Genomic DNA, 13,702 nt, shown 5'->3' with positions numbered 1-13,702 from the left:
ATCCTTCCCTGTCACAGGGAGTTGGCCTGGTCTATAGTACCAGATGTGTGTTCCACCTCTAGGAGCAGGTATTATATCCAATCAAAAATTTGCTGTTTGTGCATACACTAGATGCACCACTATTGTACCAGCTGGAACATCTTGTTTGGCAGCTTTATGATGCAGCACGTAGGGTCTGTCACTGAGCAGAATTATAGGGGATAGTTCCCCTCCAGAAATCTCCACATTGCCTCTGGCACTATGAAAGCCACCCATCCAGTGGCAGGGACTTTCCAGCTTAGTCCAAGCTTGATTTCTCCCTCTCCTGTGCTCACATTATGGATGTCTTCAGCAATAACGTTTTACTGTCCACTTCTGGTGTACAACCAACATTATTGGCAATGATCTTTATTGTTTTGGGGACCTCTAGGTCCCCTCTGATCAACAGCACACCTAGGGGGGCAACCCACCTCTGCCACTGGGATTTTTATTTAATAAGTGTATGGCTTCTGTTAGGGCTTTCTTCCATCCCCTTAGCATTCCTTCCCAAGCTCGTATTGTTCCTTATGTACTTAAGACTTAAGGCATTTTTTTTTCTTTACTGTATATCAGCCCTTATTTTTTTTTTTAAAAATACTATCTGTATGGGTGTTTTGTCTGGTGGCTCTTAGTGTATTATATTCATGCAATGCCTGTGGAGGCCAAAAGAAGACATTCAATCCCCTTGAACTGGAATTCAGTTGGTTGTTAGCTGCCATATGAGTGCTGGGAACCCACTAAGGTGCTCTGCATGAGAAACAAGTGCTCTTAATCACTGAGCCATGTCTCTAGCCCTATTTTAAGTTTTTGGAGTCATCTCTGTGTTCAGTGTAATATGATTCCAATTTCATACTTTGTGTGCAGGTTTTAACCTTCTCCAATATGATTGAAGAGACTGTTCTCACCTTTTGGTGTATTCTTGAAACATTTGTCAAATGGTCAGTTGGTCATATTTGGATGGGTTTGATTCTCCATCCTCTATTCATCTCTATGCCTAGCTTTATGTCAACATTATTTTTGATTACTATAGCTTTGTAACATATTTTGAAACCTCTTAGTTTGATGCCACTATTTTTATATATTTGGTCAAAGTTACTTCAGCTATTTGAGTCTTTGGCAGCTCTGTATGAACTCACATTCTTCCTACCTCCTCTTCTGTGGTGCTCCCTGTGCCTTGGTGTGTTAGATTGATATAGATTACTTGTTAGGGCACAGCAGTCAGTCTTTTACTCTCAGAATTTTGATAAGAAAGTGATTTTTTAATATTAACATTTTAATTTTTGTTGTTGTTTTGAGATAGGGTCTTCCTGTAGCCCTGGATTTCCTGGAGCTCATTATGTAGCCCAAGCTAGCCTTGATCTCCAGCTCCCTCTGCTTCCCTAGTGCTGTGATTAAAGGTATATGCCACCATGTCCAGCTTAATTTTAACTTTTTAATTTTAATAGCATAACTGACTTTCCAACAGTTGATCTATATAGGTTGTTAGATCTAAGAGACATTTTATATACTTTTTTAGTGCCAAATACATATAAGAACATATCATAAATAAAGCATTTGAGTTTTTCCTTTCTTATTTGATTGCTTAAAAAATTCTTTATTGAATTCTTGTTCAGTATATACATCTTGATCAAATTTAGATCCTCTCCTATGTGCACCCCCACCCCCCGTAGGCATGCATTCTGTCATGTATGTTAAGGCCTATTGAGTTACGTTTTTGTCTCCAAATGTCCTTCACTGAGAGTTCATACACTGGAGCTTGGTCAACCTATCTAGTATCACTTCCTTAAAGAAACCAACTCTCCCTCTACCAGTAGTCACCAGTTACCTATAGTTCCTCAGCAAAGGTTGGGGTTTCTTATCCATTTACCCATGTCTCTGCTGGATTTTTTTCTGGACTGAGTTTGCATGGGTCTTGTCACTATTTCTGTAAATTCATATGAGCAAGTTCCCAGCCACATGGAAAACTGTTTCTGTATGATCATCCACCACTTCTGGCTCTTACAGTCTTTCTGACTCCTTTTCCCCAGTGGTCCCTGAGCCCTGGGTAGCCTATCCAGAGAAGTACACTCTGCAGTCTCTTATTCTCTAAATTTTGGTCAGTTGTGGCTTTCTTGATCACCATCTATTACATGAGGAAACTTTGTTGGTTAGAGCTGAGAAATGCATTAATATTCTCTCTGACTCCTATTCTGCTATGTTCCCTGAGCCTTAGGAGCACAGGTTTGCATTTTAGATGTGTCACTTGGAGCTAGGCATCTCACAGACACTTATTCTCCAAGTTTGACCAGTTGGGGAACTCTGTAATAGCCTCCATCTGTTGCAAAAAGAAGTTTCTTTGATGAGTGGTGAGAAGTATACATGTCTGTAAATATAAGGATATATATATTTTAACATTTACTAAGAAATTATATTTGTCTAGAGATGTGATAGATGTAGGATTTCCCTGTAGGATCATTGACATTTCCTGCCATGTGAACTTGTCTATGTTTACAGTATTACACATGAGTTATCTCCCATTGAATGGGCCTTACCTGTTTTCCTTTCCTTCCAGTTTCTCTGGCTATGAATTCTAGTGCCTTGTTAGATACATGTGGAAAGAGTGGGCATCCTTGTCTTCTTTCTTATCTTATTGGGAAAATTGTAGCTCCTTACCACTGAGTATGTTGTTAGTCATAGGCTTCTCTTATATGCCTTTTATATGATGAGGAACATTCCTTCTATATCTAATTTTTGAGATGTTTTAAATCACAAAAAGATGCTTTTCAAATACTTTTGTACATCTTTTGAAATGATCATATGATTTTTATCTTTTATTTAATTCTGTATATTAACACACTTACTTGTTGGGTAGGTTGGACCATCCTTGTATGCATGTGCTAACTTTTACTTAGTCATGGTGCCTTGTTCTTGTAATGTACTATTTAGTTTATTAGTAATTTTTGATGAGTTTGAAGCTATGATCCTTAGGGATACTGGACTATAAATTTCTTTTCTTTCTGTGTTCTATGATTTTGATGACAATAAAACAAAATGTGTTTTGGAAATTTTCTCTTCTTTCCAATTTTATTTTGAAAAGCTTGGGAAGAAATGGCATTAATGATTCTTTACATACTTAATGAATTCATATTAAAGCCATCAGGTCCTGGACTTTTATCTGACAGAAGTCTTTCTACTATTGATTCAATCTCCTTACTCATTAGTTTCTCAGACTTATATTTCTTCATTATCAATTCTCATTAGATTTTATTTTTCTGGAAATTTATGAAGTTTCTTTAGACAATATAATTTTTTATAGATAATTGTCATAATTGTGGTTTATAACCGTTTATTTTAATAGTTATCTTCTTTAATTTATAATTTCATTAGCTTGAATATTTTTTTCCCAAGTCTAGGTAAAGTTTTCAATTTCTTTATATTTTCCAAAAACAAAGTCTCACATTCATTGGTATTTTAGATTGTTTCCTAGTCTTTTTTTTTTTGGTCTTTTTGAGGCAGGGTCTCCCTGTAGACCCAGCTCTCCTGGAACTTACTATGTAGACCAGGCTGGCTTTGAACTCACAGAGATCCGCCTGCTTCTGCCTCCCGAGTGCTGATATTAAAGGTGTGTGCTACCTCTGATCCTCACCTTCCTTCATTTTCCTTACTAGTGTGGTCCTGGTGCTAGGGATGAGGCTGACTTGACACCCAGGATCACTGAGGGCAATCTTGGTGTTGGCATCCTCAGGCTCATATGGTGCTACTAGCCTTCTCCTGTCCTATGAGAAGATGTCTGTCTCCTTGCAGTATTCCTGGGGTAGGGAAGGAGTTATATAGGTAATGTAAAATTGGTCTTCCCAACGTCTTTTTATTTCTGTGCTTCACCTAGGAGTTCTTACTTGGATTGCTTAACTCTTGAGAACATAGTTTTCTCAGTGAATGATTGTTGAGAGTAATGCCCCTATAATAGGATGTGTGCTGAGGTCTCTCATTCTGTCATGTTGTTTATATTCTCTTTGCACTGTTTGCAACAAGTGTTCATGAATCTATTTTTATAAAAATTAAACTTTAATAAAATCAGAAGAATTTTGAGCGATACAATCAAAGGACCACATCACTATCAGATTTTTAATGCTAGAAGTGTTATAAAAAGTCATTTAAGACTCTGGAAAACAGTGCTGAATTCAATTCCATATCCACAAAAAGGAATAACAGAACCAGAAATTGCAACTAGAGGGTAGATGAAGTCATGTATGTACAATTTAATCATTTATAAAATGAATTATAAGACAAAACATAATATATTGCAGGCCTACTTTTAGGAGATGTATAAGTACCATCCACAAAAATCACCACATTAGTGTTTTGCATCAGGCAGTTAAGGGAAGAATGCTAATTACATCAAGTGGAAGAGCTTAGAATACGTACAACCTCAGCTTACGAGGTCAGTTCTATTTAATATCAAAAGGAGATAAAAACATTGCAATAAAGGAAATCTATATACCACTATACACATATGACAAATTTTAGTAAATACATTTAAGCATATCAAATTCAACAATAAATACTAAGGCAAAATATATTGGCTGCCTGAGATTTAATCTAGTAAGGTAAATTGTTTAGCATTAAGAACCAAACATTGTAACTCATGACATTAATATCTTTAAAAAGAAAAGCCATATCATTTCATTAGGTAAATAACATACATTAGGCAATATCCACTCATTTGATAAAAATATCAACAAATCCACTCATTTGATAAAAATATCAACAAATCAGGAGATAAAAGAAACTGATAAAACATACCTATAAAAATCCTATAGCTTACATTATTATTAATTATGAAATCTTAGATTTTTAATATCATGATCAAGGCAGATATCCAAGTTACTATGATGCAGAGATGTTGTAGCTGCTGTTAGAAAATATACTCTCTTTTAATATTTTAGACTTTTATAAATTTTGGAGTATGTATGTGTGTATAATGGTAAATAATTTAAGCTTGAGGTGTCTTATTCAAAGATTAGGCATTTAATGCAACCCTAGCACTCAGGAGGTAGAGGCAGTAGGATTGGGAGTTCAAGACCAGCCTTGGTTACAGGAGACCCTGACTCAAAATAACAAATAAGCAATCAATGAACACATAACTTCCCCTTCAAACCAAAACACAAAGATTGAACATCTCTGTCTCAAAGACAATGTCTCTTCATTGAAGAATAAAAAATTATTTTACATTTGATTCCAGTATCATATATTTCTATAATCTTCCTGTGAAATGATGCCTCATAAATTCTTTACATCTGTGCTCTTTTGTAGTGTTTTTGTATGTCTGTTTATTTTGAGACAGGGTCTTTCTGTAGCCCCAACTAGTCTTGGAACTCACTATGTCGACCAGGCTGGCCTTGATCTCACAGAGTTCTGCCTGTCTTTGCCTCTTGAGTGTGGGTAAAGGCGTGTGCCACTAGGCTCAGCTTGTAGTCTTTTTGAATTTTGCCCTAATTTGTATTGCAGAAGTGTAGCAGTGAGTACTTGAGTTAGTAATGATGTAAATACAGGCTGCGTGTAAACTTTCACCAATTCTATATAACAGAATATTTGTAAAGAAATGGCATTTCATTAAGTTATAGTCCTACCAGTTAATAGAAGAATCATAAGTGTTATTTATAGATCTTCACATTATTTAAATAATCTCTTGAAATTCAAGTCATTTTCATATTCATAATTAGAATGCAGTTGCTACCATGAACTCCTTAATTTTATGAGGAGGCTTAGTCCACTTGATTACCTGCATCATAATTCCCTTCACATAAGCCACCTTAAAGTGTATTGCTAAAATTCTGCACATGAGCTATTTAATAACAATATAAAACTAATACTGGTCTTACTTTTACAATTTTATCAAAATTATGATAGAAAGTACTAAGAATGTTTCATCATTCATAGCAAATTCTCCCTGCAAATTATCCAAAGAAATGACACTTTTAGTTCCTATTTCACAGATATTTATCATACAGAAATATCATTTCATGGCTTGGAGAGACAGCTCAGAAGTCAAGAGCACTGGCTCCTCTGGCAGAGGATCTGGGTTCCGTTCCTAGCATCTACATGGTGACTAACAACCTTCCATAACTCCAGTTCCAAGGGATCTGATGCCCAGTTCTGATATCCATGAACATAGTACAACACGGGTGCACTTACATACATTCAGGTAAAACACATATACATACATATATACATATATATAAAAAATAAAAACAGAAATATTAGTTCATGTACTGTCTACATTTCAGGGAGGCTGGGGAAATGATGGTTCTAAGAATGATTATCTTCTAAGAATGATGACCTTCGTTTAGTCCTGTTGCCCTCTTCATTTTGATTAATACAAATTAATTCTCAAGTTCTAGTTTACCTTCAAATTTTAACTAAATTGACAATATCTTAATTTATTATATCACATCCCTAAATCTCATGATCAAACACAAAATACAAACATTTGAAAGGGAAAAATCAGGATTGATAATTTCCTTTTCTCCAAATAACTACCAAACAAACATTCCTAATTGGTAACTTCACTGTGAAGAATGGATTTTGTGCCTTGTTTCATTTCTAAACCCTGAATACATGACCGAATCTGTATTTTACTGAGTTAATATTTAGCTCAGTACATTAGTTTGGAACATTTAGCAAATATAAGGGCTCTTCCCATTCTTGCAAACTCAATCTGACCATGACATGTTTAATAACTTAAGGAATGATATCTGTCTACATAATTATAAAGGCTTACAATAAGCTGATGCCATGGGCACACTGTTGGAGGAAGGACAGGATTCAAGAGACTGAAGGATTATTACTGGATAGACAGATATGGAAGTGTGAAGGCCAAGGGTGAACGGAAAAAAATTAAGACTGGAATTGTGCTTCCATAGTCTTCAATAATTTATCTTTTATTTCTAGGAGGGAGCTATCATTTGGCTGTGAAATGGGATGAGAGAGCACCTCAGCTTGTGTCAGACCTGTTTCCCACTCTGTGGAAAGCCTGCACTGATGGGAATGATGAGTTTGCCTCAGTTACATTCATCCTTGCTGCAGATGTATTAGTAACTGTGAGATGCTAGAACAAGGGAGAAGAGTTGTGAATTCTGTGTAGATGCTGCTTTGTAACTGCATTTCTGTCTCTGATTTTGTGTTTCCTGTATACTTTCCCTTTTCAGGAGTGTTGGGTTCAGATACTACATTCACAGAGGACTAAGCACAATTCAAACACCAGGGAATCTTGATTTCTAAATTCAAAATTGTTTTGAGCCCTCTAAGTTTCCTAAAAAAAATAAAGGGTTTTTTTTTATATATAATCTTGTTATATATAACAAGAAATTGTTGCTGCAACTGTTTTGATGTTAATGGTCTTGAGAATGTTACTTTTGCTGTGTTGGTCATGGTCCCCCCATCAGTAATAGTACATAAAAGTAAAGATGTTCCTGGAAATATACCCCTTATGAACATTACTATGGATCAACAACCATCTATTGCCTTGGGGAAATGTATATTAAATAAAACTGTAGTTACTATACTAGTCAGAACAAAACCCATTGAATAAATATATATTAAAAAGGGATTTGTTAAATTGACTTTCATGACATGCTTTGGTCTGGGTAGTCTGACAATGATTGACTCACACTGGGGTGGGGGGGCAGACAGAGAATCTGGTAGTTTTTCAGTCCATGAGACTGGATTTCTCAGCAGTTTTGATCTGGTAGTGTAGGCCTGAAGGATTCTTGGAGAGCTGCTGGTCTTCAGTCTGTGTCGGAAACCCAAAGAAGCTGGTTAGAATATCAGTACAGGAATGCAGAGGTCCAGCAACAGATTAGATGAATTTGCAGCAAGTCTGAAGGCAAGCAGGCAAAGTAACACCTTTCCTCCTTCCACATCTTTTTACCTGGGTTGCTACTGGGACATGTCACCCACCTTCATTGAGTCTTCCCACTTCAGATAATCTGATCAAGAAAATCCCTCACAGGAGTGCCCATTTGCTTGCCTTTTGGTTGATTCCAGATCTAGTCAAGTTGACAACCGACATTAGCCACAACAGTTGTATTCCCATTCTAATATGTATTCAATTAATCTCCTTTAGAAATAATTCTATTTTTAAAAATCGCTGTATTTCCAACGCCAAAATCCATTTAAGGATGTTTGTTTTCTTCCTTTTATGTCCATTGTGTCATAATTTATTAACTGGTTATTTTATAATTCATCTTCATCTGTTTTCTAATGTTTTTCCTATGACATTGTTTATAAATGATTTTTTGGGATGAAGGTACTCTTAAAGAATTAGAGTGTAAATAAGTGATAAGGTATTGCGTGCATAACTTATTTTGCTTAGCAGGCAACATATACTTATTTTATTCCATAGATTAGGGCTGTTCACTCACAGTGGAACACATCATAATGTTTCCCAGTATATGGAAAGTTGTTGTAAGTAGAACCTTGACATGTTGTCACCTTAGTATCTAGAAGAGTCTGTTTTTGTCATTACCATGCAGTAAAGATATAACAACTTTGCCAGTTATCTTACTTGGATTCTCATAAATTCCTACAAGGTAGTTATTTTTAATTTTACTTTAAAATTTCAGAAATAAAATTTGTACAACTCTTTGTCTAGTGACTAGTGAAATCATGGATTAGAATATACATAGGTCTAAATGATGCCCAAACCCATGTTAGTTATCTCTACCATGAGTGTGGTCTTAGTTATCTACTACCTAAAATGGGAAAAAAATAAGATAATGATGTTCTGTGTCATGTTGGACAAGCCACTTTTCTCCTTGCAGTTGTATTTTTAATATAATAAACTTTGATCTCTTCTGTTAAGCCAGGGGATAAATATATAGTTGCACATATTATTTGTATCTTATATTTCTGTTTTCAGAATCTTAATAGATATATATTCAATACAATTATAACAATACTAAAATAAACAAGAATTTGAACAACATATTTACATACCTCTGAGCTTAAGTGTTGGGGATACCATAAAAGGTACTTGCTTTAATCTTTTCATTTTATTGATTAAAAGTTTGAGGCAAAGACAAAGGGGCAGACCTCTTGGCCAAAGAGAGGGACACATGGCTCAGTTGACACTTGGTAGCTTTGATTTTTACTTGAACACATTTTCCTACTTAAAACAGAACTTGTGTAGCTTGCTTCCTGGCAAGCAAGGTAGAGCGTGGCCAGCTGGAGTTAAGGGAGTGGGCTGCCTGCTGGAGACTCTTGGGAATCTCTGCATACCAGCCTTCTCAGAGCCTGCTTCACCTCTTTGTTCCTCAGCGTGTAAATGAAAGGGTTGAGCATGGGGGTGACTATGGTGTAGAAGACAGCAGGGGCCCCGGCCCCTGCTCCACTGGAGCTTGGCTGCAGGTAGATGCAGACCGGGGGCATGTAGTACAGGAGCACCACTGTGAGGTGGGCACTGCAAGTGGAGAAAGCTCGTCTCCTGCCCTCAGCTGTGCGTATGCGCAGCACTGCGGCCACAATGAAGACATAGGAAGTGACAATGAGGATCAGGCATCCTGCAGCCACCACACCGATGCTGACGAGCATGACAAGCTCATTGATGGTGGTGTCTGCACAGGCGAGCTTCAGCACAGGGGGGATGTCACAGAAGAAGTAGGCGATGTGCTGAGGCCCACAGTAGAGAAGGTGGAAGGTGAGGGAGGTATGGATTGCAGAGTGTACGGCACCCACTGCCCAAGTGCTGGCAGCCAGCCCTGAGCACACCCGCTTGCTCATGGCCACTGGGTAGTGCAGAGGTTGGCAGATAGCCAGGTAGCGATCATAGGCCATGACCGTGTACAGGAAGCACTCTGTGCTGGCCAGGAAGTGGAAGCAGTAAAGCTGTACGGCGCAGCCCTGGAAGGAGATGAGCTTCCCATCCAAAGTCCGCAGGCCTGCCATGACCTTGGGCACCGTCACTGTAGAGAGACATGCATCCAGGAAGGAGAGGTGGCCCAGGAAGTGGTACATGGGAGAGCGGAGATGAGAGTCAGAGCTCACAGTAAACAGAATAAGGAGATTTCCGAACACCGTGATGCTGTAGATGAGGAGAAAGAGCAGGAGGAAGAGGCTTGGGTGTTCAGCAGTGTACATCAGACCCTCCAGGAAGAAGTGGCTCACCATAGTCTGGTTGAGGTACTGGGTCTTCACAGTCATCTTTTCTTACACACAGTGACTCCACTTTCCTTTTGTAACTAAACGATTTTCACGTAGTAAATAACTGCCCCCTGTCTTGAAATGTCATTGCTGATTGGGCCATCCCATGTTGACCTTGTCTCATACTAAACGATTTTCACGTAGTAAATAACTGCCCCCTGTCTTGAAATGTCATTGGGATTGGGCCATCCCATGTTGACCTTGTCTCATGAATAAAAGCAAGATTAACAGGTTCAATTCAATCTTTCTTCCATACTTGTGGTTCCATGCTGCCTGTTCTCACAGAATAAAGTTTTCAAGGCACAATCTGCTGCTTTTTATAGTACATAGTGGACTGTAAGGATTATTTATAGAAACACATTCCCTGAATTATGTAAACACAAGATAAGTCCTGTCTTCACAGACCTAGCATATTTTGGCATTTACTCTAGAATGGTGATGCCTCTGCCTTCTAATTTCTCCTGCTGTGTTTTAGATGCACCCAATCAGGTTCCCATTGCTATTTGCCTTCTGGGAGTTGAATATATTTTTGCTCTTGCCTGCAATCAGAGAACTATTACATCAGCCAGGAAGAAGGCATCCTCACCCATTCGTCACTCAGAGGGAGTTGTTTGGAACTCAGCCACCCACAACCCTCAAGTGCATGATGGTGAAGCCCCTGAGAGCAGACGGAATAATTACCAGAACAATTTGTTGAGTACATTTCTTGTTCTTCCTGTAACACTTTGTCTTAAACTTTTGGGAACTATTTTCTTACATCTTTCTTGCTGCTCCTTTTTTCTTGGCCATGGCTGAAATTAAAGCGTTCTCCTTGATACTTCCCATCCTATGTTCTTTTTTTTTTTTTTTTTTTTTTTTTTGAGACAGGGTCTCCCTGTAGTCCCAGCTGGCCTGGAACTCACTTTGTAGACCAGACTGGTCTTGAACTCACAGAGATCTACTTTCCTCTGCCTCCCAAGTGCTGGAATTGAAGTTGTGTGCCACCACGCCCGACAATTATTTCTTATATTATGTGAAAAAAATTTTGGGGGTCTTTCTGAAACAGGGTCTCCCTACAACCCCAGCTGACCTGGAAGTCACTGTGTGGACTGGCCTTGATCTCACAGAGATCCATCTCTGCTTTCCAAGCGCTGGGATTAAAGACATGTTCCACCATGCACAACTATGTGAAAATTTTTTATCCCTCCCACTTTTTCCTGTTGTGTCTTCAATTCATAAATTTTGCCTAACTTTGAATAGAAGTTCATGTACATTCACCTACGCACTATGATTTCAAATACTGTGTTATATATCTCAGTCTTCTGATGAAAGCAATACTCCATTACTCTCTTCTTCAGTGTTTGATATAAAATACATTTTTTTGTGATATTCAAAAATATCTCTGTGCTGTTTCCATTCACAAGAAAGCTATCCTCTGCCACCCCCTAAGAAGCTCCTCTTATCCACATGTGCTCCTTGGCTCATTTCCTATGCTATAAACTCTCTCTGATGTAATCACACTATTCCATTTTCAATCTTGAATGGGGCCCTTTCAATATTACCTTCCTTAATTTATTTTGTAGAGTTAACATTAAACTTTAATTCTTCTCAGGCTTCTTTATAAATATTTTCCGTCATACTGATTTATTAATTCCTGAAATCTAAAGACAACTATGAGAAATGCTAATAAACACTTAATGTTTTTCCTTGATTATTTTATTAATCTGTGTGTTGGTGTCATGTCTCCTTAAGAGGAGCACAGGGAAGAAGAGTCTTACCTCCTCTCTAGTGTCTCCTTAGCAGTTCTGAATTAGAGCATTAGACATAAGAAAGAACCATGTTTTAGGGATATTTTTGAACTTAAGTTGAAGTCCCAGGTCAGCCACTTATCAACTGAAAGACAAGGATGGTGATAAGTGATCTTGTTGTTACCCCACTCCTTAAATTTAAAACGTAGATATTATCACTGATTTCTTGTTTAATATAGCTACTAATTTTTTATGACCGAGAGGAGCACATAGCATATGACTTTAAATTCTTCATATCCAATAATTTATTCAGTGCAGTGATAATTGCTCCGATGTTTCTGACAAAAAATTATGAAACTTTTGCTTGGAGAAGCTCTGAAAATCACTGATCCCCATTTCTTAACCCCAGGCCGAGGTTGGGTAGATCACTGTACTGAAATTTTATTAGAGTATTTTGTGTAATTATTCATGATGTCACACCCATTGAAATTTAGGTTTTTTCCATTTCACTTTCACTGAAATGAGGATGATTAAAATAAGATGAAGTAGCTGAGCATGGTGGTCGCTCCTTTAACTCCAGTCCTTGGCAGGAAGAGGCATGCGGATCTCTGTTCAGTTGAGGCAGCTTGGTCTACATAGGGATTTCCAGGACAGCTGGGCCTATGGGGAGAACCTGTCTCAAACACAAAAATAAATAAATATATAAATAAATAAATAAATAAATAAATAAAAGAGAGAGAGAGATAAAATGTGCTGGTGAGAGGGCTCAGTGGCTTCCACCAATTCTGACACCATAGTTGACCCCTCAGGCCCACATGGTAGAAGAGAACTTACTCCTTCAACCTGCCTTCTGGCCTCCACAGGCAGACCATGGTGTGCTGGTGGGTGCATACATGCACACATGCACCCCCCCACATAAACACACCAAATTAATAAATGTAATAAGAATTAAAAAAACTAAGATGAAGAACAGCAAGCACATTGGATGGGGGGAAACTGAAACCTCAATCCACACATTGCTGATGGCATGCATAATGGATGGCCAGCTTGGGGTAAAACTGCTCCGCTGCTTCTTAACAAGTTACAAATAAGAACTCTTTACAAACTAAAAATGAACCTACCATTTGACCTGGTTATACCATTCCTTGGCATATACCCAAAGAACTCATCCTATTGCAGAGACACTTATACATCCATGTTTGTTGCTGCTCTTTTCACAATAGCTAAGAGATGGAAGCAACCTAAGTGTCCCTCAGCTGACATGTGGATAATGAAAATGTGGTATATTTACACAATGAAGTTCTACTCCAGGGCAAAGAAAGACAAAATTATGAAATTTGCAGGTAAATGGATGGAACTAGAAAGTGTTATACTCAGTGAAGTAACACAGACTCAGAAAAACAAGCGATGTATGTTCTCCCTCATATGTGGATCCTAGCACCACATCCTTATATTTGAGTATGTATCCGGATGTAACTACAGGAGCCATAATAATGAAAAGGAATCAAGTAGGTAAAGGGACAGAAAGAACCTGAGAGAGAACAGTAGGAGACAGGTGTTACTAAGGGAGAAATGGATAAAAATGGGGCTATTTAAATGGGAGGAGAAAAGGAAGGTTATACAAGGAGCTTTGGGAATAAAGGGAAAGAAGGAGCTCAAGAGAGGTGGAACCATGAGAAATGGGGAAAATGGGGACACTTTAAATGGGGAAACCATGGTGGAAGGGTTAGACAGGGAGAGAGAGAGGAGAGATAAATAATGCCTAGCTAGTTTAAAAA

The 13,702-nt window shown here is 38.0% G+C and overlaps 1 protein-coding gene across 1 annotated transcript; it reads right to left on the bottom strand.

Annotated features, from left to right (window-relative positions):
- Positions 1-9,228: 9,228 nt before the first annotated feature.
- Positions 9,229-10,197, bottom strand: LOC103728718 (olfactory receptor 10S1). Its single transcript, XM_008826675.1, has one exon. It carries the CDS (start codon positions 10,195-10,197, stop codon positions 9,229-9,231), a length of 969 nt encoding a protein of 322 aa, XP_008824897.1.
- Between the last annotated feature and the right edge of the window lie 3,505 nt (positions 10,198-13,702).

The sequence above is a fragment of the Nannospalax galili genome, unplaced genomic scaffold (assembly GCF_000622305.1).
Source record: "Nannospalax galili isolate Female #2095 unplaced genomic scaffold, S.galili_v1.0 scaffold1852, whole genome shotgun sequence".
In the NCBI taxonomy this organism is placed as follows: Eukaryota; Metazoa; Chordata; class Mammalia; order Rodentia; family Spalacidae; genus Nannospalax; species Nannospalax galili.
Note: the sequence above shows the minus strand (reverse complement) of the source record. Positions and strands in the feature narration are given on the sequence as shown.